At 33.0% G+C, this 26,261-nt stretch overlaps 1 protein-coding gene across 1 annotated transcript; it reads left to right on the plus strand.

Annotated features, from left to right (window-relative positions):
• Positions 1–34: 34 nt before the first annotated feature.
• Positions 35–26,261, plus strand: Slc25a46 (solute carrier family 25 member 46). The gene is made up of 8 exons (XM_005327223.5): positions 35–458; positions 2,941–2,983; positions 4,191–4,248; positions 6,254–6,331; positions 8,674–8,774; positions 16,188–16,244; positions 17,759–17,816; positions 22,099–26,261. The coding sequence occupies exons 1-8, from the start codon at positions 176–178 to the stop codon at positions 22,675–22,677; spliced, it is 1,257 nt and encodes a 418-aa protein (XP_005327280.2). The 5' UTR covers positions 35–175; the 3' UTR covers positions 22,678–26,261.

Below are 26,261 nucleotides of genomic sequence, written 5' to 3' on the forward strand. Positions count from 1 at the left end.
AGGAAGAGCTATGATCACGTGCTCCAGGAACTTCCGTGTTCCCGTCGTGACTTCCGGTTGTCAGAATTCCCCCAGACGCAGCGGCTGCCGGGGAAGGGGAATTGCGCGGCCCTAAGTCGCCTTTGCCCCGGTGGTGGTGGTGGGCTCCGGGTGGGCTCGCTCAGCCCCTGCTGCGATGCATCCGCGGCGCCCGGACGGATTCGATGGCCTGGGCTACCGGGGTGGTGGCCGGGACGAGCAGGGATTTGGTGGCGCTTTCCCTGCCAGGTCCTTCACCTCCGGGTCGGACCTAGGCCACTGGGTGACTACTCCCCCAGACATCCCCGGCAGCCGCAACCTGCACTGGGGAGAGAAAAGCCCGCCCTACGGCGTGCCCTCCGCCTCCACCCCGCACGAGGGCCCCGCGGAGGAACCCTTTCCCGGCGGCTGCAGTACCAGCGTGCAGGGGCAAAGCACTGGTGAGGGGCGTCGCGCCGGAGGCCCGGGCGGGTGGATGGGTTGGCTGAGCTGTGCAAGAAGCCCGCAGACCCCGGAAACTGTGCAGAGGCTCCCGCCCCGGCGCCTTCTTGGCCTATCGCGCCCCACACCCTCTGCCCTCTTTTCGTCCTCTGTTCATGAAGTGAGCCTCCTCCCTCTTAACGCATTCGTTTTCTCCGGGATCACCTCCAAAAAAGACATCTGCCTTAGCTATAGGGTGCATAGTAGGAGATTTTAGGGGTTGTGCCAATTATCTGAATCAAGGAAGAAAGGAATTTGGTTATTTGTTGTTACTTAATTCACTTTGGCAGCTTTTATTATATTTTTTTCTTGATTTAATTAATGGCTTTAATTGTAGCTTTGTGTTCCAGAAACAGAAGCTTTTCACAATTGTCAAATTAGGGTTAAGGCTAGCTCTGCCACTCATAAACTGGACTTCTTTTTTAATAACTGGAAGACTTAGTTTTTCTCATCTCTAAGACTTGTAGAATACCTGATAAGGTGTTTTAAAGTTTTGAGATGACTTGCATAAGGTCTAGCAGGATATGGAACACATAGTAGTTAATGCAGTATCCATTTTCTTCCTTTACCCTTTTCATCATGGGAGATCTATTTGTTTTTCAGATCTCTAATCTAGAAATTTTCCTACCTGTAATTTTCCTTTTTCCTGCTTTCTTGGTGTAAAAACTCCACTTAAGAGTTAGAAACATTGATACAATTACATGATAAAACTTTGGAGTCAAAAGACATTTATACTTTGCAGGAAGTAAAGTGAGAGGTATTTTTGACTGCAACACTGCATGATCCAGATATTTTCAACACCCATTTTATTCATAAAATGGTAAATATATTTCATTCCATTCACCTGGAATTATTAGGGTAATAGATTAATTATATTCTCACATATTAAAAATATTCTGCACATTAGCCTTATACTAATTTCCTTGACTATTTTATTTGTTTTAACTGGAAAAAAACTTGAATGATTGTTTAATAAGCTACTGAAGATGTGATGAAAGATCAGTGATATAAAATTTACTTTTTGACTCCTACCTAATTTTCTATCCAATGTGTCCTGCTGGTTCCACAAAAATACTGCAAAGCTTTTGTAAGTTATGAATTAAGTGATTCAAAATCTATATATAATTGTTACAGTTATCTTTTTGGGTAGTAAAGTTTGTTTTATCTTTTCCTAAGTTATGTCTTGATGGCTAAAATGAGGAGAAGCTTGTTATCAAAAGCAGGGGTTTATTTTGCAGCTGTTACTGGAAGGTAAGTGTAATTTTTATGAGAAGGATAGCCACCTGAAAAACTTACACAGTTAACAGCAGGTTTATACCTTCCTAACCCCTTCCAGAAAATGTGAGTGGCATTTTCTCTTAAAGGAAATATAGAGGATGCGTTATGTACCTTAAAAGGGTAGAAGCTGAAATGAGGAAAACATCCTTAACATGGCAAAAGAAGTGTATTTGACTAACTTTCAAGGTGATGCATTTTCCCCAAGAATGGGGTTGTTTGTCCTTTTCACTTAAGGGAATAGGGTCAGCGTTGCTTCATTTGAAAGAGCAGAGTCTGGGAGGGGATAATTACTGTTTTTAAATATTGTATTATAGCTGATATTAAATGTCAGGTCCTCTGGGTTTGTGATAGTTTACCTTTATAAATTTTGTGTTCTTTAGGTAAAAGAAAAACTTTTCTTTTTTGACATATACATAGTAATGTTTCCAGCTGTGAACTTCTGGAGTAACATTACAGAAATGCCATTAGAAATAGCACATATGTACAGTTACTAACCTATCACAGAGAATGAATTAAACAGCTACTCTCAAACTAAAATTTTAGGTTACAGGAGAAGATAGCTGTATTTATCCATTTTGGTGACCAAAGTACTCTTTCAAATTGATAATTTTGAGATGCTTTGCTTGAAAAGAAATGGTCTAACAAAGTACTCTAGATCAGTAGTAACAGCGAATAACTAGTTTTTACATCTTGAGAAGTCAAGTAGTTTGTGTATGAGGACCATCCATAGAATGATATTTTAATTGATTGAAGTCAGAAGTTAAAACTGGTAGTCCATAGGTTCTATCTGCATACAGTTTGACTTGTCCCAAACAATGTTTTAAACTTTTTCAAATAGTTGCCAGGGTAAATACTTACGATTTGGAAGATTTTTTCTAAAATTGAAACTGTCTTTTTGAAAAAAAATCACAACTCAGAAACTCTAGACTCTCAGTTGCATGTGGCAACATCATGTGGAGCTAAAAAATAATTGTACCTTTAAGAGGTCACGCCTTGCAACTTGCCACAAGCTCTAGCAGTTCTTCACTTACTCAATTTACCTCCCTGACTCCTATCAGAGTTTGAGTTTGAATAAATGAATAACATGTTAATACAGGAAAATATATTTGTTTTTATAGTAAATCTCAATATTGGTTATGAGTAATCTTATTCTTTTTATTTTAGAACAGTTGAATAGATTCGCTGGATTTGGTATTGGACTTGCAAGGTAATATTTTATAAGTTTTTAGTTTATAATATTAAGTGATTAGTATTTCTCCTTTATAGTTTCTCTTTAGAGCAGCAGATTAAATCTTCAGTAATATTTTGCAGAAAAAAATTTTATTTAAAATCTATAACTTGGTTTTTTCCCAGTAAGTATAGAAGCTATTCGTTCAGTTTCTAACTACAAAATAATTTTCTAATGAATATTTTAACAATTTTCATGGATATATAAAAATAATAGAATCAAATATAAACTTAACTCCCACCCTATCAAAAAAAAATATTTGTGCATTGAACTTTTTCTCTAAACATTTGAATGCTACCAAGGTATTTAGTGTCATAGAACCTAGGTTTTATCTACAATCACCATTTGGGGATCAGCTTTACATTTTATTTCTAATCATTTTATTTAAGAAAATTATCAGTCTCAATCATTGTGATTTTTAGTGAATACCAGTTTCATAAATACTGGATTTGCATTAGGCTTACATTTCTTGCCAGAATGACTTTCATTATTAAAAACATTTTAACCAAGAAAAAATACCTTATTGAATAATTGAACCTAAGGCTATTAATGTCAGTATAAGTAAAATCTGTGTTTTTCATTCTTTTCCAGCCTTATTCTTTCTACTTAAAGTTTAGTACATATAAATAGTGTTAATTCCACATGAAATTATGTTTGTGTGCATGTATGTATATGTCAAAGCTTAAGCCCACTTAATTATTTTGCAGGGAATATTTTCAGAAGAAATATTTGATACATAAAATACCAATTAAAATGGTCATTAAAATATTATAAATTAAATGCCGAGTACGTTAAAATCAAAATCTTAGAATGAGATTCATGAAGAACAGATGGCTCTGCCGAAAGAACTGTTCATAAGATATTTTCTGAAAGAAATTGAAATTAAACAGTATGGCATTTTCCATGTCAAACATACAGAGATCTATTTTCATCTTCATACTAAAGATATTAATATTATGTACTGTATCCCTTATTTAGCACTTTGCAGATCTGGTTTTCATTCATTATATTGAATTTTGTTATTGATAGAATCATTTGCAAATATATCTAAATATTTCTAAAATGCTTTAATTTTAAGAATCAAGAACATGAATAATGTATGATCCTGAAGGCAAGAATAATTTCACATATGTGTATACATGTCTAAAAATATGTATACACATATGCATAAATTACTTTTATGTAGTCTCTTTACAGAAAATGTACTGGCCCATCCTTGCATTGTTCTACGCCGCCAATGTCAGGTAAATGTGATTTCCATGATCTACTACTGAGACATTTCTAATCCTGATACAAAGTGCAGAATTCAGATAAATGACATGAAATCATGTAATTATTATTCTGTGTAAAATGTTACAAAATTTGTAAAATAGCAGTTCTCAAAATATTTTTCTCAAAGCCTCTTTTTTTAGATCTTAAAAAATTATTAAGAATCCTAAAGAACTTTGGTTTATGTGGGTTGTATTTGTCAGTATTTACCATTTCAGAAATTAAATCTGGGAAAATTTTACTGTTCTTAATTCATCAAAAAATAAATTTAATAAATAGTATCATAAATGCTGTATTTATAAAAAGTAATTATGTTTCTGAAAATGTCTTTAATGTCAGGCATAATAGGAGTTAGGTGATTTTCATCTTGTTCCACAGTCAATCAGTTGCAATGGTCTGTTTTAAAAGTAATAAGAAGGTCCAATATTGTGCACACATATCATTAAAAACAGAGTGGTATTTTATATCCTGTACAGATAATCCTGGACGTTCTTTGAAATTAAATCAAAACTCATCAAGTGGTAGTTTCTTAAAGGTTTTTGCATTGTGAAATCTGAAACCACATAAACTTTATATACTTTGCTACATTAAAAAAAAATCCACTATATATACTGCATCTTGATTGGTTATTTTTACTATGCATGATTTCATATCATCAAACATTGTTTATTTGAAAAATATTGAATCAGTTTTTATATGCCTTGTAAATATTAGAACCTTTGATTATACAAAAGAAAAAGTCATCTTTAAAAGTACTACTTATCAGAAAATCTTCACTTACTATATGGTTTTGTTTATAGATACAGGTTTCCTAAAAATCTGATTTGCACTTGAAAACCTAAATTTATTGACAACAAATACTGTCATTTGGACTTTTTAAATCAATGAGCTTATTTTATTCATTCTTAAGAACATATTTGTGCCAAGTATGAATAACTATAGTCTGTCAGTGAGGTTTTCAAGTAAGAATACTTTTCCATGAAAAAAAGTGGCTAAGTCAGCTTGCAGTTCTATCAGATAAGTGCTTTCCCTCATGACAACTATCTTACTTGTTTTATAATATAGTGTATTAATTGGAAAGATGTATACTCAAGAGTGAAGATTTCATAAGATTAATCTTATTTTTTTAATGTTTCATCTAGATTATTCTTAAGTCTAGATTGCTTTTTGCTTACTTTTGAGTATATGGGGTGAAGAATCCAACAAGTACAAAAATATAATTTGATGCTTCTTCCTTGATTCATGCTCAAGAGCTTGCAGTTTTATCCACCAAAGGTTTTGCACCATTAATGAAAATAAAATATTAATGCAGTGGAAAAGGCAAATCATTAAATTTTTGAACTAGTTGATCCTCTGATAGGGTAATGGAGCCCTCAAGGACCAGTGGCTACACCATGGCAGATGCTGGTACCATATAACTTACTACAATAGTTATCCCCATATTTGTTTGCTAGTATAATTCAAAACAATATAAATCATTACAAAATTAATGTTTATGCTTAGCGCTGAAAAGTGTGTATAAAGAAATAACTATTTAAGTAGCACTGACAGTATGAACCCTAGGACAGTATGTTTCTGACATATGTATTTTACATTATGATAGTATTACATTGTGATCCCAGTATATGTTGTTTTGACCCCTTTATCTGATTTCATAGTTTATCCATCAAATTCAATTCTGTAGTTTGAAAAATGCTTGTATATAGTTCTAGTGAGTAAGGAAACAAGTGCCAAACAAGAACCCCATTATATAGTCCACCTTACTATGTATATTATGCATTTATCTTTATATTATATTTATATAACCATAGATATTGTTCTTATTGTAGGTTAAAGTTTGTTCAAAAGTCATTTTGCTTTTGTGTAATTTATGGTAACTTAGAATTTAACTTATGTTTATGCTGCAACTCTGTATTTTTCATGGCCTTGTTATTTCTTCACAACATGATAACAGAAAAAATAGTAGTATCTTTTTTACAGGTTAATTACCATGCTCGGCATTATCATCTCACACCATTTACAATCATCAACATTATGTACAGCTTCAACAAAACTCAGGTGAGAATTAGTGTATGGATACTATTAAAACTGTATATAAGAGTTATTTGTATTTGGTAATCATTAATGTAAGAATAATTTTTAATATGTTAATGAAAGTAACTCTTATTAGAGTAAAACTGATATAGCTTAGTAATGTTGTCTTTTCGAGTCTTCAAAATTTCAGTTAATTCAGCAGAAATACTGCTTAGCAGCAGATAAGTTAAGGTCTCTGCCATCAAGAGAATTATAATTTAGTCATGAAGACAAAAACACAAACAGAAGATTGTGACACAGTAAGATGCAATATTAAAGCCAAACATGGTGGCATGTACCTGTAATCCTAGCTACTTGGGAGACTCAGGCAGGAGGATCACAAGTTTGAGGCCAGCCTCAGCAACTTACTAAGATTTTGCCTAAAAATAAAGGCTGGGGTGATAGCGCAGTGATAAAGTGCTTGCCTAGCATGGGTGAGGCCCTGGGTTCCATCCTCAGCACCACATAAAAACAAATAAATAAAGGTTAAATTAAAAAAAAAAAAAAAGGACTGAGATAGAACATCTCTGGTTCAATCCTCAGTACAACCAACCAACAGTGCCTCTAATACATCTATTAGATACAAATAGATGTATTGGAGATATAAAATGATATCAGAACATAAAAGAGAGGTGCCTTATCAGAAGTGGGATTAAATACAGGGGAGATGGCTTAGAAAAACTTTGGAGAAAGGGTCTCAGAGTTGTGAACTTATTGTCAATAAGTCTATTTCTGAATGCAGAGGATAGAGAAAAGATTTTATAAGTAGATGTGCCAAGGAGAGGTTATAATATTTGGGAATGAATTTAATGCAATACAACATGAGTTTGGAACAGAGATCAGAGTAAGATGAAAAAGTGCATATGGAAGTAGATAGGATCCAGATCATAAAAGGCCCAAGATGATTTACTTGATCTTAAAATCTGTAGGAATATCATTGAAGATTTTTTATTAGTAACCAAAGTATTTTGAGCAAACTTGGGTTTTTGGCAGTATCCATCAAAATTTAAAGTGTTCATGTTCTTTGTCTTAATAATTTAATTTCTAGAAACTTTATTTACATAAGTGTATATGGATATGTATAGAAATGTATGTGTAAGGATGTCATTTTGCCTTTGCATATGGTAAGGTTGGAAATTATTCAATAGCCATTAATAGGTTACCAGTAAAATAATTATGTTTATCTGGTGAGTCACCATCTAGCCTTTAAAAATAAGAAAGTAGCTTTGTACTGATACAGAATGATCTCTGGGTTATTTTTTGGGGTTCAAGGTAGTTCTACCTTTAAAAATGAACAAGCTTTAGATAGGGCAAAGGGAGGTGAGGGTGCATGCGAGTAGGACAGATGGTGGAATGAGATGGGCATCATTACCCTAAGTACATATATGAAGACATGAATGGTATGATTCTACTTTGTGTACAACCAGGGACATGAAAAATTGTGTTCTATATGTGTAATATGAATTGAATTGCATTCTGCTATCATATATCACAAATTAGAATAAATAAAATTTTTTAAATGAACAAAATGAAAACATTTCTGTATTTGTACATACACAGAGATATAGTTGAATATGTATAAATAATATCTGGTAGATAAGTAATAAACTGCTGCTCAGGTACTAGGATGAAAAAGAAACAAAATTTTCTCCTGCTATCTTTTTAATTTTGCTGTGTCTATAACAACATTTATATAAATATGAAGAAAGGAATATAACTGATGGCATTGTAAAAAGGGGCAAGACTAGAAACAGTGAAAATTGTTATAGTCATTCATTTAAGTAATGGTTTAAGGGTGGAGAAAAGAGCATGCATGAATTTGTAAGAGTAGAATTTACAGAACTTGACTTATTAGATAAAATAGTGAGAAGAGTGTTATCTGGATAATTATTGAACACTAGGATGATGAAGCTACCATCGAAGGGAGAGGAGAAATACAGCACAGAAAGTGTGGTATGAATGGATACAATCCAGTTTGTAGTTTTATATATTTTGAGTTACCTATGAGTCATCCAATTGGTAGGACTAGTAGGGACTTGAATATATGGATATTAGAGATATGTAATCAATTAATTGATCATAATTGAGTATTTAATTAATTGGAGTGTTCATCTTGGCCTAAACATAGACCATGTAAACATTAAAATAATGTTTGAAATTATGTTTGAATGATGGAAATTAAATTAGTTATAGTTCTCTAATATTTCTAGTAGAATAATACCTATCTAGAAAATATCAGTAAAAGTTTAGTATCAAGTTTGTTAAAGACCTTTTGTGTTTCGTATTTAAGCATTAACAGAAATAACAATAAATTTTGTTCATTTTAGGGACCAAGAGCCCTGTGGAAAGGAATGGGAAGTACGTTTATTGTACAGGGAGTCACACTTGGAGCAGAAGGCATAATTAGTGAATTTACACCTTTGCCAAGGTACCTTTTTTCTGGCATTTTCTCAATATTTGTTTCATATTAAATTTTAATTAAGTATAAAACTTCTGAAAGTACTTTGAGCTGAAAACTTATGTGAAGTAACTGAGAATCAGACAATAAAATTGTATTATTAATCGTATCTTTTTTCATTAGTTTGTCATAAAAATAAGTTCTTGTTTTAATATCTCTTAAGATATATCTCCCAGCTCTTTCTTTTTTGGGGGGTGGGAGTGGGTACTAGGGATTGAATTCAGAAGCATATGCCCACTAAACCACACCTCCAGCCCTGTTTTGTATTTTACTTAGAGACAGGGTCTCACTGAGTTACTTAGTACCTCGCCATTGCTGAGGCTGGCTTTGAACTCGATATCCTCCTGCCTCAACCTCCATAGCCACTGGTTTACAGGTGTGCACCACCATGCCCATCTCTTCCAGCTCTTTCTGCTGTGTATCAGCAACTAACTGCCAACTAAGGGACAATATGAATATGAAAGCAATTCCCATTCTCGAAATAGCAAGTTTAGTTGGATTGGAGTACATTGTGTGATTCATGCTATAATTAAACCCCTTTCAGAGACTAAGGGATATTTTACTTGGAATTACTGGCAAGGATTTCAAAAAAATAACTGGAATCTTATTTAGATCTTGAATTTTGAATAAGAATTGACTTGGTAGAAAAGGAGGTAATTCCAAGAAAAGGTGACCACATGCCCAGAGCTATAGAGGTTAGATAGCTGGGCAGTAGAAAAATGACCTGTGCTTGGAGTATTGGGTGTGTTTGCAGAGGAATATTAAGAAAGGAAACTGTAATATCCTTGTAATATTTTATTCTCTATGTGATTGGGAATCTTAAGAATTTATTTTTTAATATATGTGTTATAATAAAAGCTGTTTTCAAGTGATAGAATAAAAAATGACTAATACAGAGAGACTTGTGCCAGACTGAGGTGGTTCTGAACTGTGGAACAAAACAGAAAGCAATAAATTAAATGGACATTTCTGAAGTTTAATTGATGATAATTAATGTTAGATTGAGAATGGAGGTATGAGAGAGTAAATCATCAGCAGTGATTGAGATGTCTATATTGGCAGTGTTAACTAAGATGGGAAATTCATTAAGAAGAATAAACTGGAGTGGAAAAGTAGATATGAAATTTAATTTTGAATAAACAAAGTTTGAGATTCTTTCAAAACATCTGGGGAACATATCTAATAGGTGATTGCCTGTGGATGCAAATTGTACAGAAAATTTGAAGTGATGACATAACTTCAAGTGTGTGGCATAAAAATAGCATTTGAACATTAGAATGGGTGTGGTTTACCTGAGGTGAATTAGGGTGTAAGTCACCTAAATTGTAGACTAAATGACATTAAGTAGACCAAAGACAGAATCTCAAGCAATTTATGTGTGTGTATATGTGTATTATGCTCATGTGTGTGGTTGTATGTGATGAGAGATAATAGAAGATTAAAGAAATTAGGGACATGTGCAGGGTCTCTTTATGAAACCAGTTCCGAGATTATTGGTGAAAGAAAGATAAGCATTGGAGTCATGGTTAAAAAAAGGCATGAGAGTAGTCATGTACAGTTGAACACTCTCAGTAATGGGTAACCAGGAAATCTTATGAAGAATATATGAAAGGAATGTCAACAGATGATGTTTGAAATCATAAATTTGTTAGGTGCATACTCATACAGAACACCTCTAATGCTACATCAGTCCGTCCTTGGCATTAAAGGTTTCAAAAGGCTCATTAATCCAAAGTTAGCCCTTAGGTTAAATTTTTTGGATTGTCAAGCATGTAAGGCAATTTAATGCATAGCCACTAGTATATCACAGACTTTGGATTTAATCTTTGTAGGAAAGGAAATGATAGAAACTGATATCAGGCTTTTTCCCAGTGTGAGTACTTTCAATGAACATCATAATCTTGAAGTTCTTTAATACAGCTTTGCTAAAAGGTTAGGGACAAAACAAAGATTAAAAAGGTTAGAAAGATTTTCTTGTCTCATACTTAAAAGACTGAGTGTCTGCTCTTGACTAACCATGTTCACCTTAATTGCTTTTTATATCACAAGATGAGTTCAGAAGTAAGTTCTTGTAGGCAAATATTCTTGAGGTTCTCTCATAGACACAAAATTCTATAAAAATTTAATGAAACACAGGAAGTTCAACTTACTAAAGTAGGAAAATCAGCCCTTGCAGTCAGAGAGCTATTGGTTTAGGTACTGGCAGCCTCACATTTTACTTCTAAGACCTTAGGCAAGTAATGCTGCTTCTCTAAAGCTGAGGTGAAAAGTCACACTGACTTCAGGTTAAAGGGAAGGAAAAAGAGAAATGGAAATGGGGAAGCATAGAATTTTATAAAATTTTCTCATTTTTCCTAGTCAGTAAATATATAGACCTGTCAGTTGTATGAGAATGTATTTTCATCATTTTGAATCTTAATAAAGAAGACATGAAAAGTTACCTTTCATGTATTGTTCTACCTAGAACTTTTGTTGAAAATTCCACTATTAATTCATTTATTTATTTACCTAATAATTCTTAGTGCCTACTGTGTGCCAAGTTCTGTTCTAGAAATCAGATTGACAATGAGGAAAAGAAACCAAAGGTACCTTTTACTGAACTCAGTATCCAGTACAAGAACATGTATTAAGTAAAATAGTCACACTAATCAAATACATTATTATAAATTGAAATTTGTTCTCTGGAAGAAAGAGGGTGTGGGTCTGTGAGAATAGGTTAGAAACAGCTTTACACTTGTGAAGAACTCTGAATGTGTGTAGGATAGACAGACCAGTTTGTCTAAAAATGCTGTGGCAGTGAGAAGCATGGAGAATTCTGGTAATTGAGAGAAGATTCATGTGACTGGAGGCCAAAGGGCAAGGTAGAGAGTGGTGTGAGAGAACACTGCAGAAGTAGGTGGGAGCAGAACATGCATGGCTTTGTAAGTGACTTTAAGAATACTGAAGAGTTGGGCTGGGGTTTTGGCTCAGTAGTAGAGTGCTTGCCTAGCACGTGAGAGGCCCTAGGTTTGATCCTCAGCACCACATAAAAATAAATAAGTAAAGGTATTGTGTCCAACTACAACTAAAAAATAAATGTTTTTTAAATAAATAAATAAATACATAAATAAATAAAACTACTAAAGAGTAAGGTCAGTGACTTCAGATTTATGTTTTCAAAGAATCATCAGAGCTGTAGACTATAAGATTGTAGAAGGACCAAAGTGAATAAAAAGAGACATTTTAGTATGCTATAACAGTAATCAGGGTGACGAATTATATTATCTAGGACCAGGTTGGTATTTTTTGAGATGGACATTAAGTGGACAGTTTTGAAAGATACTCAGGTAAAATTGATGGACCTTGTTGATGGTTGAAGAATGGTTGATGAAAGAAAAGGCAATATTAAGGATATCTTCTAGAATTTTGGTTTGTATAACCAACTGGATGTCATGAGAGAAACTATTTTCTGAAGTGTGTAAACATTTTTTATTTCTCCTCTTCCTCCTTACAGGCTTGATCTTTCCTGGGGAAAAGCAGGGTTGTGACAAAAACAGTCAGCAAAGCAAATAACTTAGAGCAATTAACAGAAGTTACCACATGATAAGGATGAGCTATGAGTCTCCTAGACTAAGGTTTCTTAAATATATATGGTTATTAGAACAGATGTGACAGTAGGAATTCACTAGTTTTTAGGGTCTCTTTTTCTTTAAATACTGTTTATGGTCACATCACAGAGAAAACAGATCTCTAGTACATACAAAGTCACCAAGTTTATAGTTCCTCGGTAGCATTACTTTTTTTTTAAGACAATTGACCTAGGATCATCAGTGATCTCTTTATCTACTACCAGACCCCTCTCAATCCTCTTGGAACCTCCCCTAGTTGGAATGAGTAGTTAGACTATATGTTGTTCTGTTCTAAAGGATCATTCATTTTATTTACATATGTTTTTCTCTTATAATTAACATAAGGTGGTAAGATACTGTAACCAGGTTTACATGTATAGGTCAGTTTCTCACAAATCACAAGTCAAACTCCAAATTAACTTTGATTCATCTCACATTTGTGGTTGCAAACATAAACATCTTGCAGCTTACTCCCAATAATTCCTCCGAATTCACTTTTTAAATATGAAATCTTCCTTAAATTCAGTTGATTCCTTTCTGATTAATGGTTCTCACGTAGGAACACTAAGAGTATAAATCTGAAAGAAAAATATAAATACAATTTTGCTCAAGTTCAGTTCATTTTTAGGTCCAGGTAGAATTTTCAGTAGGCAGTGTTAATAAGGCTGGCATACAGTAGTGAAGTTGTAACTGAAGGTAAATAAATTTGGTAGCCTTTGAAGCTATAATCTTGGGGAGGGTGCCTAGTACAACAAATGGAGTGAGAAAAACAGAAGGCATAACCCTTTAGGAACTCCAGTAATAGGTGGCTGTGTTAAGAAAGATATCCTTTAAAGAGAAAAAGGGATAGAAACCAAATGATGACAGGCAAAGAGTGCTTTAAGGATAACAGAGGAACATGTTTACCTCATCACTTGTCAGATTAAGGTACAGACTTGAAAACAATCATTAGATTTAGTGCCTCGAAGGTTATTGAACCTTGACAAGAACTGCTTTTGTAAAATATTAGGGTAGAAATTAATTTGGAGTGGTTTTTAAAGGTGAGTGTGAAGTTAGGTAGGACAAGGAAGTAACAAATTTAGAAAGTGAAGAGATGAAAAGAGATAATTGGAAGACAAGGGGCTTGGATTGGGTTGAAGAAACACTTTTTCTTTTGAAGAGAACAGGTATTTAGCCATATAAAAATTAAAGTCTACTAAGATTCTAGATTCTAGTTATTTTAGAATTCTCTTTTATGTATTGAGTACACACACACACACACACACACACACACACACACATATACATTCCTATGTGTACTCAATACATATATATAGAGAGAGAGATAAAGTAACTAGTCTAATAAATTTTAATTTGATGCCCATTTAAAAGAGAGAGATAAAGTAACTAGTCTAATAAATTTTAATTTGATGTAATAATGAAATTAAAAAGGCTTAATGTAAATAAAATGAATGATCCTTTAGGATAGAACAACACATAGTCTAACTTCTCATTCCAACTAGGGGAAGGTTCCCTGAGGATTGAGAAGGGTCTGGTAGTAGATAAAGAGATCATTGATGATCCTAGATGATTGTCTTTAAAAAGTAATGCTACTGAGGAACTACAAGCTTAGTGACTTTGTATGTACTAGAGATCTGTTTTTCTCTGTAATGTGGTCGTAAAGTTTTTGTTTACTCTTTTGCCTAAAACACTTAAATATGCTAATTTAAATTTCTAGATCAATAAGTTTTATCCATTTTATAAACTAATAGGAAACATATAAGGAAGAGTCTCAGTTTTTTTTTTTTCCTTTTAATATTGGGTCCTAAATATCCTGTTCCTCTCATTTACTTTAATAATCTTAAGAACAGTAATAATTACATTGTATTTAAAAGAAATAGTCCAGTCTTTACAGAGACAAAGTCACAGATCTATCTGTACACGGTGTTTATGAGTTTCATACCTAAAATCAACATTATAATAAATAACCTGTGGTAATACTTTGAGTCCATAACAGTAATAACAACATCAAGATGGTTTATAGAGCAAGGAGCATATTTTGTTTTGTAGTAATAAAGTAATTGTCAGTAATTTGGGAGGCCTAATCCAGGTTTTATATTTTGTAACTAAATCATTGAATATTCTTTTAGCTATGTTTCCTATGTTTTTCAGGGCAAATAAGTATCGCAGTATTATTATTTGATCAGTGTTTGACCCAGAGGTTTCTCTGAGGTTTTAGAAATTAGTGTTGGTTATCTTGTTGTCTAAGTCTCTGCAGACATTCTAATCTCAGAAAATTGTGGAAAAGTGTGGTACTACTCATGCTGTAATTGTACTGTTTGTTTTTAGAGCACTTACCTTTTTAGTAAGTGCTTACCTTTTTAATTTAGGTTAGCACTTACCTTTTTAACTTTCTTTGTCTTTTTTTTTTTTAAGAGAGAGTGGGAGAGAGAGAGAGAGAGAATTTTTTAATATTTATTTTTTAGTTCTCAGTAGACACAACATCTTTGTTTGTATGTGGTACTGAGGATCGAACCCCAGGCCACACGCATGCCAGGCGAGCGTGCTACTGCTTGAGCCACATCCCCAGCCCTCTTTGTCTTTTTAATATGTTTATTCCTTTCCCTCCATAAATTTTTTCTATTTATCCACTTCAAATAGAAGGCATTTTTCTAGATTCTTGATGGTCATGGTAGAATGATACCAGTTCCTTGTAGCAGCAAGTCTCATCTATATACTTCTTTCTATCATTTATTCTCCCCCTCACCTATTTTTCTGTTCTTCCCTTTTGTATCTTCTCTATCTGAATTTTCTATTTTTCTGTTATCTTATTTACCTTCTCACTTATTCTCTGTGATTTCTCTCCTTTTTTACCTTTCTTTTAATAGAACTTTCACCCATTTTCCCCTTCTGTTCTATTCTAATTTAGCTTTCTTTTCTTTCTCCCTACTCCCCTTTGGTTTCCAAAGGTATCCAGAATAGCAGGAAGCACCATAGTCCTAGGTATCGGTTCCAGATCTGACATATGACCAATCTCTTGTGATCGTGTCTTTAATTTTTCTAATCAGTAAAATAGATAGAACCATATGTGTCTGCTTACCTCACTGGATTTCTCCTATGTGAAGTGAGATGAAAGGAAGTTGATACAGACAGTACAGACTTATCATGTCATAGAGACTAGGGTTTAGAAGCTAGTTCCATACTAACCAGTTGCTAAGTTATAAACCCTCTCTGATTCTGTTTCCTCATATAGTCAATGGAGATAATAGTGAGGATTAGAAAGGATTCATGCAGAGCACTTTGTGTAGCACCTAACATAGTAGGTGTGCAAAAAGATAGTGGAACCTAGTAATAGTCACAAAACTAATGTCATTGTAATAATAGAAATTAGGTGCTGTGCAGAATGTCATGTGTCATCCTGTATTAGTTACTTTTATTTCTTTTTAAAATTTATTTCCTTCCTTTTTCTGTTCCTTGTTTCCCTTCCCATTTGTTATATACCGTCTTTTATAAAACCTATCATTTTTATTTTTTCTTTAGTTTCTCAATATGTTCATTTTGGTAGCCAGTTATACCTTTTCTCCTCTGTCAGCACATCAAAAACGCTTTGCATGTTTTCTCTTTTTGAACCACCACAATTATTTTAAGTCTTTTTCAGAAGGAAAAATCTTATTAGGATATATTTCTTTTACAGATTAAAAAAAAATAGAAATTAATTGCCTTTTGAAAATTAGGCTAAATCAAATATTGTAAAAACATGGCTTTTGTTTTATTTAAATTTATTTTTACTTTTTAGGGAGATTTCACATAAATGGAATCCCAAACAAATAGGTGAACACCTTCTACTGAAATCGTAAGTATTGAAAATGGAATTTTTCTTGAAAATTTCCATTAATGTTTATAGTGTTAGAGCTGAAAGATATTTTTAATAAATGTAGCAAAGGAAATTGGAGAATTGAAATCTTTATGGGAGTAGATCATCAAAGAACAAGTAATATAGAGTTTAGGAATAAAATCTTGACGTACATGTGATCTTTAATAAAATAGTATTTACTAATTTGCCAGGCTAGAATCACAGCCTAATTTTTCTCTTGTTCCTAGGAAGTTAGCAAAGATCTTTAATTTGTTTAACCCAAATTTGTAAGAAAAATATTACAGGTTGAGCATCCCTAATTAAAATATCTGAAGTCTGAAATGCTTCATTATCTGAAATTTTTGAGCACCAGTATGACACCCCAAATGTCATGAATTATTCTACACCTGATCTCATGTGACAGCTCACAGTCAAAATGCAGGCACACTAAAAAAAAAAAAAAAAAATCATATATGGTTATAAGGTGTATATAAAACATAAATTAATTTTGTGTTTAGACGTGGGTCCCATCTTTGAGATATTTCTTATGTATATGCAAATACACAAAAATCTGAAAAATATTCAAAATCTGAAACATTTCTGATCTTAAGCACTTCTGACAAGGGGTATTCAACCTGTATTTTATTGTTAAGCAGAAGATAAAAATTGATCTGTATAGTGATGATGATGAGCAAACTCAAAATTTTTAGTGACATTGAAATGTAGTCCTAAAGGCACTTGGTAATTTTACAGCAGTAATCATTTTTGTAGATTAGAATTTTACTCTTCACTTTTTAATTTTTTTTGAAGATTGTGAATTGGAAATTCCCCAGCTTGCTGGCTCCCTCTATGGGACATTCCAGCACATTATTACTTAGTGCTGTTCCATTCACCTTGAAAACCACTACTTACCAGGACCTGGCCCATAAGGGTTAGGTAAGTCCCACTTTGATATGATTTTAGATAACTATATTTTGCAGGCTTGCAAAGTTGTAATAATATTTAAGATTAAATACTGGTGAAAGGTAACAACTTTGCAAAGCTGTACAATATTGCTTTTTAATACTAAAAGGGGACTTCACTCACTATCAAAGGCTAGCTTAGCTCTGCTGAATGGGAAATCTGGGGATAGATAATGATAATAGGATAATAACAAAAAAGTATACTGTTTACTGTCACTGAAAAGGCAAGCCATGGAATGGAACCCTCATCCTAAATTTTAAATATCAGATTTATAAGATCCAAAAACTAAATCATAAATGAACCTATATTTTATTGGTTTAAAATAAAATGTTTTCTTTGCAGGCTGTCCTTGTTGTTATTGATACCTTTTTTTCATTTCTGTTGAATAAAGCATCCTGTAACAGGTTTCTGAAATTAATATTTTTAGGCTAAAAGAATTAATAGTTGAAAACTTTAAATATAAATTAGCTGGTATGTTAAAGTAGTTACTTAAAATTTTAATATAAATGTCTTGTTTCAGTACGCTGATTAATTTGTTTTAATTTCTACAGCCTAACTTATATGGTGGCAATGCCTTTTTATTCAGCAAGTTTAATTGAAACTGTACAGGTGAGCTATTCTCATTGTCATTTTTATTAAATATTTTGGGAATACTAAATATATTGTGTATGATTGTTTAGCAAAAACAATTAAGATGGTATCCTTTAAAAATTATTTATTCACAGATACCACACATGTATCACATAATCCTGCTAAGTGTATTTCCATTACAAACTTAGGTCTGCTTCTAGTTTTAATTATTTTTCTTCCTTCCATAGGCAGCTAGCTATGATCATTATTCATACATTTAAAAACTCAACCTATAATTTGCTCTGAATACAAAAATTCTGTAAATTTTAAGCCCTATGTACAACTCAAGATAGTTACAGTTTATCAAAAGGCAGCATGTTATCTGAGCATAAGAATAATGAACAATAACCTTAACAGTGATAAGGTGGTCTCCATAAGTAGTTTACTAATAGCATTTCTTTTTAAATATGGTTTTTAAGAAACATTTAATACTGTTGGTGTGATAGGTACTACAAAGCTTAAGTAATTTTCTAACATTTTGTTCTCCTTGCTTGTTCTACTATTTCCAACCACATGGTGGCGCTTAGAGTTCATTGAATTAAATGTCATACACTTTCTCACTATGCCTTCCCTACTAAGTAAGATGAAGTTAGTCTTAACATCACTTTTACATAAAATACAACTCTTTCAACACTTGTCTTCTATTTCCAACATTTAGCCCTCTAGTATATTTTTTCCCTCAGTATGTATGAATGCCTCCTCTCTATAAAACTCCTACTGGATAAGCCTTTCCTCTTCTAATTATTCTTTTCCTCTTGGTTTCTTTTCTGACACAGTAGTTAATGTTTGATGTTTGCTTTTGTTAAAACTAACTTCACCTAACTGAAATTAATACCTTGTAACCCAAGCATATTTCCATTTCCTCTTGCATTTGGCATTGTATTGAATAAATACCTTTCAGATAAATGAGAAAATCTGTAGAGTTTATAAAGATATCCTCACAATAGCCGGAAGTTAATTATTTCAGTAAAACAACTAAGCAATAAAATATATTTTGGGAAAACAAGTTTTAACTTGGAACAGACTCATGTTAGAATTACACTATTCTACTTAAATTAGGTCTGTGATTTTAGAAAATTTTTTGACCTTTTTAAATCTTAATAATCTTCTCATCCATTAAAGTGGGAATCATATTTTAATAACTGAATTTTAAAAATTAAATGGCCAGCTCACAATATGATAGTTTTTCTTGTGTTTTTAACCCCATATCCTCCTTTACCCCTTGTGTTTTCTTCTCCATGTCCACTTGTTGCTCCCCTTTTGACTCCTTTTATTTGCTTTTCTAGAATCATTTTTTTAGTATCTTCTATTGTTTCTGTAGTCTTATTTCAAGTTGTCTTTGATGCTTTTTTGTTTTTTTACCCTACACTGATTATCCTAAGAGAGCTTGTTCATTCATGTGAATCATTTTAACTTTAACCTGCATCTCAAAATCAACTCATAAATACAATCTTATCATTCAACTCTTCTCCCTTTCTATCAATGGGACTTTGTAATTTCACCCTAACTCAAAACTTGAGTTTTAGGGAAACATTTTTGTTTATGTTTCTTTCATCCTGCATAAGTAATCAGTCATCATGCCTTTCTACTTTAAGATATCAACAAGTAGCTAAGATTTGCCCTTTTCTTCCCACAATATACCATCATTGTCATCTCTCATTTACTACATATCTAACTTATTACAGTACATTCTTTCTTCCAACTTAAAACTTAATGGTTCTTTGCCTTTGGGAACATTGTTTTCCTTGAAAAATGCATAAGTCTCCTGAAGAGAACCTACTGAAAGCAGTTGTTATCCATATCTTCATTAAGAATTCTTATTCTAGTTCTCTGCATTTTAAAAGTCCTTTTATGTTCATACGCAAGATTAGTGTTTTAAAATTGCAATACTTATATCCTTCTGCTAATTAAGGATCTATATTGACTCAACTCACCAAGATCAATTTCAGACTTCTCAGCATAGTGTTAAATTAAGATTTTTATTGACTACCTTTTCGTCTTAAGTGCTAAACTTTTTTAAAAAAATTCATCCAAGGGACTGGGGTTGTGGCTCAGCAGTAGCGTGCTCGCCTGGCATGCGTGCAGCCCAGGTTCGATCCTCAGCACTACATACAAATAAAGATGTTGTGTCCGCCGAAAACTAAAAAATAAATATTAAAAAAAAATTTCATCCAATATTTATTGAGTGCCAGCCCCTATCAGATACTATAGTAGACTCTAGGAGACAATAGCAAATAAAACAAGACATAAATAATCTGCTCTTATAGCACTTATATGCTTGTTGGGAAGACAGACATAAATAATATGCATATAAAGTATAGTGGATGGGGCTAAGTGTTAAAGCAAAAAAGCAAGGTTAGCAGATAGAATGTGTACTGGGTAGGTTGACTTTTAATAGTTTCTAAGGTCAGTGAATGTGTCACTGAGAAGATTAAATCTGAGTAAATGTCTAAGGCTGAGAAAAACATAGATGTTTTGCAAAACATTCTGAACAGAGGAAAAGCAAGTGCAAAGACATTCAAGTGGACTTGAATGCATTTGAGGAATAGAAAGGAGGCCAGTATGATTGCTGCTATCTAAACAAGCAGGGAGAGCAGGAATTATGTCTTGAGTGCTTAGAGGGATATGATCATACAGGACATTGTAGTTCATTGTAATAATTTGGCATTACTTAAAGAGAAATGGTAGGTTTGAGCAGAACAGTGATGTGATCCAACAAGTCTTTATTAGGATCTCTTTTGCTGATAAGGCCTGCGGTTGTGGCTCAATGGTAGAGCACTTGCCTAGCAAGTGCTAGACACTGGGTTGATTTTCAGCACTGCATATAAATAAAATAAAGTTTCATCAACATCTAAAAATATATTTTAAAAAATATATACTCGAGTGTGAAGGGAGCCAAGGTTAGGAATGGGAAAACAATAGACTAGTAGATTAGGTGAGCTAATTTTATTCTCATGGATTTAAATATCATCTATTTACCAAGGACTCCCACATCTGTATGTTCAACTTGGACCTTTTTCTGGTAAACCTTTTTCCAGTTTGATGCATAACATTTCTGAATTCTTGTTTTCCTCCTCCAAGTTTCTACCAGCAGCATTTCTCAGTTCAGTTCAGTAAAAGATAATGCTATTCCTCCAGTACCTCTGGCCAAGAGCCTTGGTAATCTTTGACTCTTATCTTTCATATACCAAATACAACCAATATTTCCTGTTGCCTGTAGTTAAAAAAAAAAAAAAAAAAACCTTTTTGTTTAGTTGTAGATGGACACAATACCTTTATTTTATTTATTTTCATATGGTGATGAGGATCAAACCCAATATCTCATACATGCAAGGCCAGTGCTCTGCCGCTGAGCCACAATCCCAGCCCCTGTTGCATATAATTTTAAAACCCCAATTGAACTGCCCTACTTCCATTGTTACCTCCTAATCCAATCCACCCTTATTTCTTTTCTGGATGGTTATAATAACTTTTAAACTGGTCTTCCTTTGACAGTATTATTTTAAAACCTAAATTATATTTATCTTCTGCTTAAAACTAAGCAGTTATCTCCCATCTACCTAGAAGCTCAAATCTATTTAGTAGTCTATAAAGCATTATATAGCCCTTGTCTGCCTTTTAACTTCATCTTGTACAGTTCTATAGTCATTGCTGCAAACAAGTTATTCTTTTAGCTGTTTCTTTTCTGCTTCTTTATAACTCTATAATTTATATCACAAGCTTATCTTATTTCCCAAATTTTAGTTAAGACTAATATTTATTGAGTGCTTACTTGGTACCAGGTCTTTCATTTATGACAACTCTGTGCATAAAAGGTAGGTAGTACTGATTTGTACTTTGGTAAACTAACACCTAGGAGTAGTTAAGTATCTGGACAATGCTTATAACCAGTAAGTAATGAAGGTAGGATTTAATCCCATGTTTAAGGACTCCTGAGCCCTATATTGCCTCCATAAGCAGATAAGTAGTAGTTGTTGCTTCTGAGTGAGTGCTGAGGAGCCTCTTGAGATTGAAGCAACCAGATGTGTACATCTATCTCCCCCAATCTCCCTTCCCCAGTGAATAGTTCCCAACTTCATTGCTCTGAGATTTCATTTGAAAATAGAATCTAATGCCCAGATAACATTTAAAGTCTGCAGACCATTGATTCCTTCCTTTTTTAGTCAGTATATTAATTTAAAAGGAACCTAGGAAGCATCCCTTTTTTGTAGGAAAATAAACAAATGTTAAGTTTTAACTTATTTCATCATTTTTATTTCAGAGTGAGATAATTCGAGATAATACTGGGATTTTGGAATGTGTAAAAGAAGGAATTGGAAGAGTGATAGGTTTGGGAGTGCCTCATAGTAAACGACTCCTTCCACTTCTTTCCCTGGTCTTCCCTACGGTGCTGCATGGAATTCTTCATTACATCATCAGCTCGATCATTCAGAAGTTTGTCCTGCTAATTCTAAAGAGAAAGACTTACAATAACCACTTAGCTGAGAGCACTAGCCCTGTGCAGAGTATGTTGGATGCTTATTTTCCAGAACTTATTGCTAATTTTGCTGCCAGTCTTTGCTCTGACATTATACTTTACCCATTGGAAACAGTTTTACACCGCCTTCACATTCAAGGAACACGCACGATAATTGACAATACAGACCTTGGCTACGAAGTACTTCCAATAAATACACAGTATGAGGGAATGAGAGACTGTATCAATACCATAAAGCAGGAGGAAGGAATGCTTGGCTTTTATAAAGGGTTTGGTGCTGTTATAATACAGTACACACTGCATGCAGCTGTCTTACAGATTACCAAAATTATTTACTCAACACTTCTTCAAAATAGCATTTGAGATTTAGGTTCTATCACTGGTTAGTATAAAAGACCCAATCTGGATAATTTGCTATGAAATTATGAGGGATAAAAGTGAAATACTGGGGGGAAAATGGACTGGAAAATGAAGCTGGTAGAAAAAGCCCATGCTGATTATATTGACACTTTTGTGTTTTTTATTTGTTTGTTTTGTTTTGTTTTAAGGCATAGGTATATATTTTGGATCAAAACTATTGAAACTTGAAAACTTAATAAAAATGACACTTGTAAGAGTGAAATTTTAGCTGGTTTAACACTCATGCTGAAGCAAAAATGATACTGGGCAAAAGCAAAAATTTATCTTCAAATATGTAAAGTGAAATTTTATTGAGTCGGATCTATCCTATCTGACCTTAATATTTGTTACAGGTTTATTTTTCCTTCTAGATTGATATTGATATATTGTCCTAATACAGTGTATAATATCAGAAGGTTGTACCTTTAAACAAATAAATTATGTCATCATTGAATAAGACTAAAGATTAGATTTGGCAATCTGTAAGCAGGAGTTAAAGGGTTTTAAATCATATTTTCCCTATGTAACTATTTTAGTGGCTGTATATAATATATAAGGCCATTTCTGTACACATATAGAACTTGGAATTTCCTTCAACCCTACAAAATTTTCTACTCATACATCAGCTTATTGCATAAAATACACTTTCTGCTTTAATATCAGTAAAACATCAAAGCCAAGGTACCCAGAAGATTTTAATCAAACATAGCACACTTGTCCGCATCCAAACCCAGTGTTTCAGTGCCAGCAACTTAAAATTCATCATATGTTTATAAAGTTTCGTTTGCTTGGCTAGTTTTGTGAATTGTCAGGCTATTTTTAGGGCAACTTTTAAGAAATAATCATGACAACTATTATTCCTTCCATATTTACAAATTGTGTACTCAAAAGGAACCTCATAACTTTCATTTCTGAATGACTTATCTTAAGCAAAATTAAAATTTACCTGGGAATTTGTGCCTCTTGCCTACTATATAGTCATCATTAATTAATTACATCAATTTTTATCTTTCAGTTTTAAAAAAGTTTCATTCTCCAAACAATACATTTAAAGAAAAATGTAAGATATGCTTATCCCTTTTTATTTAAACTTGTTTGGATGAATACTGAAGAAAAATATACAAACCTTAAAGGAAATTTGTCCTTGTGTTTTATTTTACATTTCAACAAATACGTAACAGAAAAAAATTGTTAATCAGTTTAATTTTTAAAAGTCTTTCTAAATTTAATTTGGTGAATTACACTCTGTAGTATCAAATAATATGCATTTGACTAATCTACTATTAAGCATTTTAAAGTTTCATTTCTAAGCAAGAATGGTCACCTTTTTTCTATGAACCATGAAGCACTCTAAAGTGCAGTGACTTTGGATGTTGTCCAACCTAGATTGCATACAAACAGATTCATGTTATTTTTAAAATGTCACAGAGATGGTTATGAATAATTTTGGAACACACAAAAAGGATACCCAGGTATGTGAAACAGTGTATAAGTAGCGACTCTTTACTAGTGTGTATATGTTTACTGAATAACATCAAGTTTTCCATTTTTAAATTCCACTGAGAGGGAAAGTAAACCCCATTGGTCACATTTTCTATTTTATGGTTAATCTTTTAGTTTGTGGCTTACTTTATCCAACCCGTGGGGTTTAAATTTTTTTTATTGTTTTTGAAATGCTAAATAATGTTTTATATATTTATAATATATTCAGCTTCCTGAACCTCTCATTTTATTAAAATGAAGTGGTTTCAAAGAAGATAAATCAGAAAATTTCAATTTTCAGAAATTTTCTAGGACAGAATATAATGGGAATCAAGTATTACTACTAGTGAAAGTCTGTAGAATCCTTCACCTAGCTAAAAATCAGGTATTTCAAGATTTATTGAATGTTAGCATGATTATGCAGTTATATTTATTGATTTTGTTTGCATGATTATGCAGTTATATATTTATTTCATTATTGAGTCATGGCTGATGACCAAACTGCACACATTTCTTTTTTCTGTTTGAAGAAAGAATGCAAATTAACATGAAAACTAAAATGGAGTAGTGTTAAATAAAATATTAATTATTTTTTACTGTCTTTTCCAAATTAGTTGAAATATAATCTTTAAAAACCAAACAGTCTGACAGGCATAGTGGTATGTACACATCTATAATCCCAGTTACTCAGGAGGCTTACAGATTTGAGGACAGCCTGGGAAACAATGAGACCTTGTCTTAAAATGAAAAGTAGAAGGGACTAGGGATGTAGTTTAGTGGTAGAGCATTCCTGGGTTCAATCCCCAATACTATGGGGAGTGTGGGGGGCGGGGTGGAAATAAGCATTTAACTGGTCAAGTGTTTTTCAGTGAATTTATAAAAGAACTGTCAGATAAACTCTGCCCCTTTTAAAATTTGCTATTTTAAATATGGGTGCAAAAATCTAATCTCCATAGCATACATTTCTTAATAGTTCAAATTATGTTATTAAATTCAATATTACCAGTAGCATCATGGATAGGATTCTATTAGGTAGTTCTGCAAGCCCACTGGTCCTCTTATTATAAGCCAGATTTTGACCATGGAGCTTGTGATATGATATGCTTCCCTTACATTGCAGGGTTTCTTAATTTGAGTAAAATAGACTGAAAGTGGTAAAATTAAAAACTGGTAAAGATTAATCCGTTTTGTGAATTTATGAATTTATTTGCTAAGTTGTATATATAGACCTTCTTAACCTTCTCAATTTTATAGGCCCTTAAAAAAATCCTAAATTAATGAAGTTTTAGTCAAGCTTCCATACTTTAGCACTGATATAAAATAGTAAAAGCAAGCTAATTTGCAAAGGGTTATGAATGGACTATTAGATACTTTAGTCAGTGCTTTTAGAAACAAAACTGGAAGGGTAAGAGATCCTGCTCACTTGTGCAGATGTGCCTGACTGTTAATAACTGGTTTCAGCTCTGGCTTAGTTGTAACTGTACAAAGTATTCACTTTATTAATTGAGCATAAATATTTAAATATTTCTATCCAATTATATATCTGTTCAGAAAATAAAGAAGATGCTGATTTGATAAATTGATTTGTCAACCGAGATTGTGGAGGATGTTTTTCCTCAGTGTTCTTATCCATCTTATGGAACAGAAAAGACTTCCGGGTATCGAAAAGTTATCCAAGTTTGAATTTATTTTCAAAACTTATCTAAGCAAATAAAATCCCTTGCACTAGAATTGGAAAAATGTTTAATGTTGGCATTTCTGCTTTCTCTTTCAAGTAGTTGTACATAATCTCGCTCTCTCTCCTTTCACCCATTATAAATTAAATGAAATGTGTAATGTCTTTTTTTTTGGAGCCTTTGAGTATCACTGATATACTAATAAGTTGTGTAGCAGTGTAATAAAAACTTGTAATTTGACAATGAACCTTATGCATTATTACCTCATCTAGAAAGAGGTGTTTTGTCTGTGTCTTTTCTTTTTAATTTGTTTTTGTCTGATTGGCATTTTAAATGTTTTTGGTAGCAAATTGTGTAATATGAAAAGTTCAATAAAATGTTGAAATAACA

The sequence above is a fragment of the Ictidomys tridecemlineatus genome, chromosome 1 (genome assembly GCF_052094955.1).
Source record: "Ictidomys tridecemlineatus isolate mIctTri1 chromosome 1, mIctTri1.hap1, whole genome shotgun sequence".
Taxonomy (NCBI): domain Eukaryota; kingdom Metazoa; phylum Chordata; class Mammalia; order Rodentia; family Sciuridae; genus Ictidomys; species Ictidomys tridecemlineatus.

What these genes read in the sequence shown, in the direction of transcription:
- Slc25a46 (XM_005327223.5), top strand. Translation starts at nt 176, where the DNA reads ATGCATCCGCGGCGCCCGGACGGATTCGATGGCCTGGGCTACCGGGGT. An exon ending in TTTGGTATTGGACTTGCAAG is followed by an intron (nt 2,984 to 4,190) that starts GTAATATTTTAT and finishes ACTTTTATGTAG; the next exon opens with TCTCTTTACAGAAAATGTAC. An exon ending in GTTTAATTGAAACTGTACAG is followed by an intron (nt 17,817 to 22,098) that starts GTGAGCTATTCT and finishes TTTTTATTTCAG; the next exon opens with AGTGAGATAATTCGAGATAA.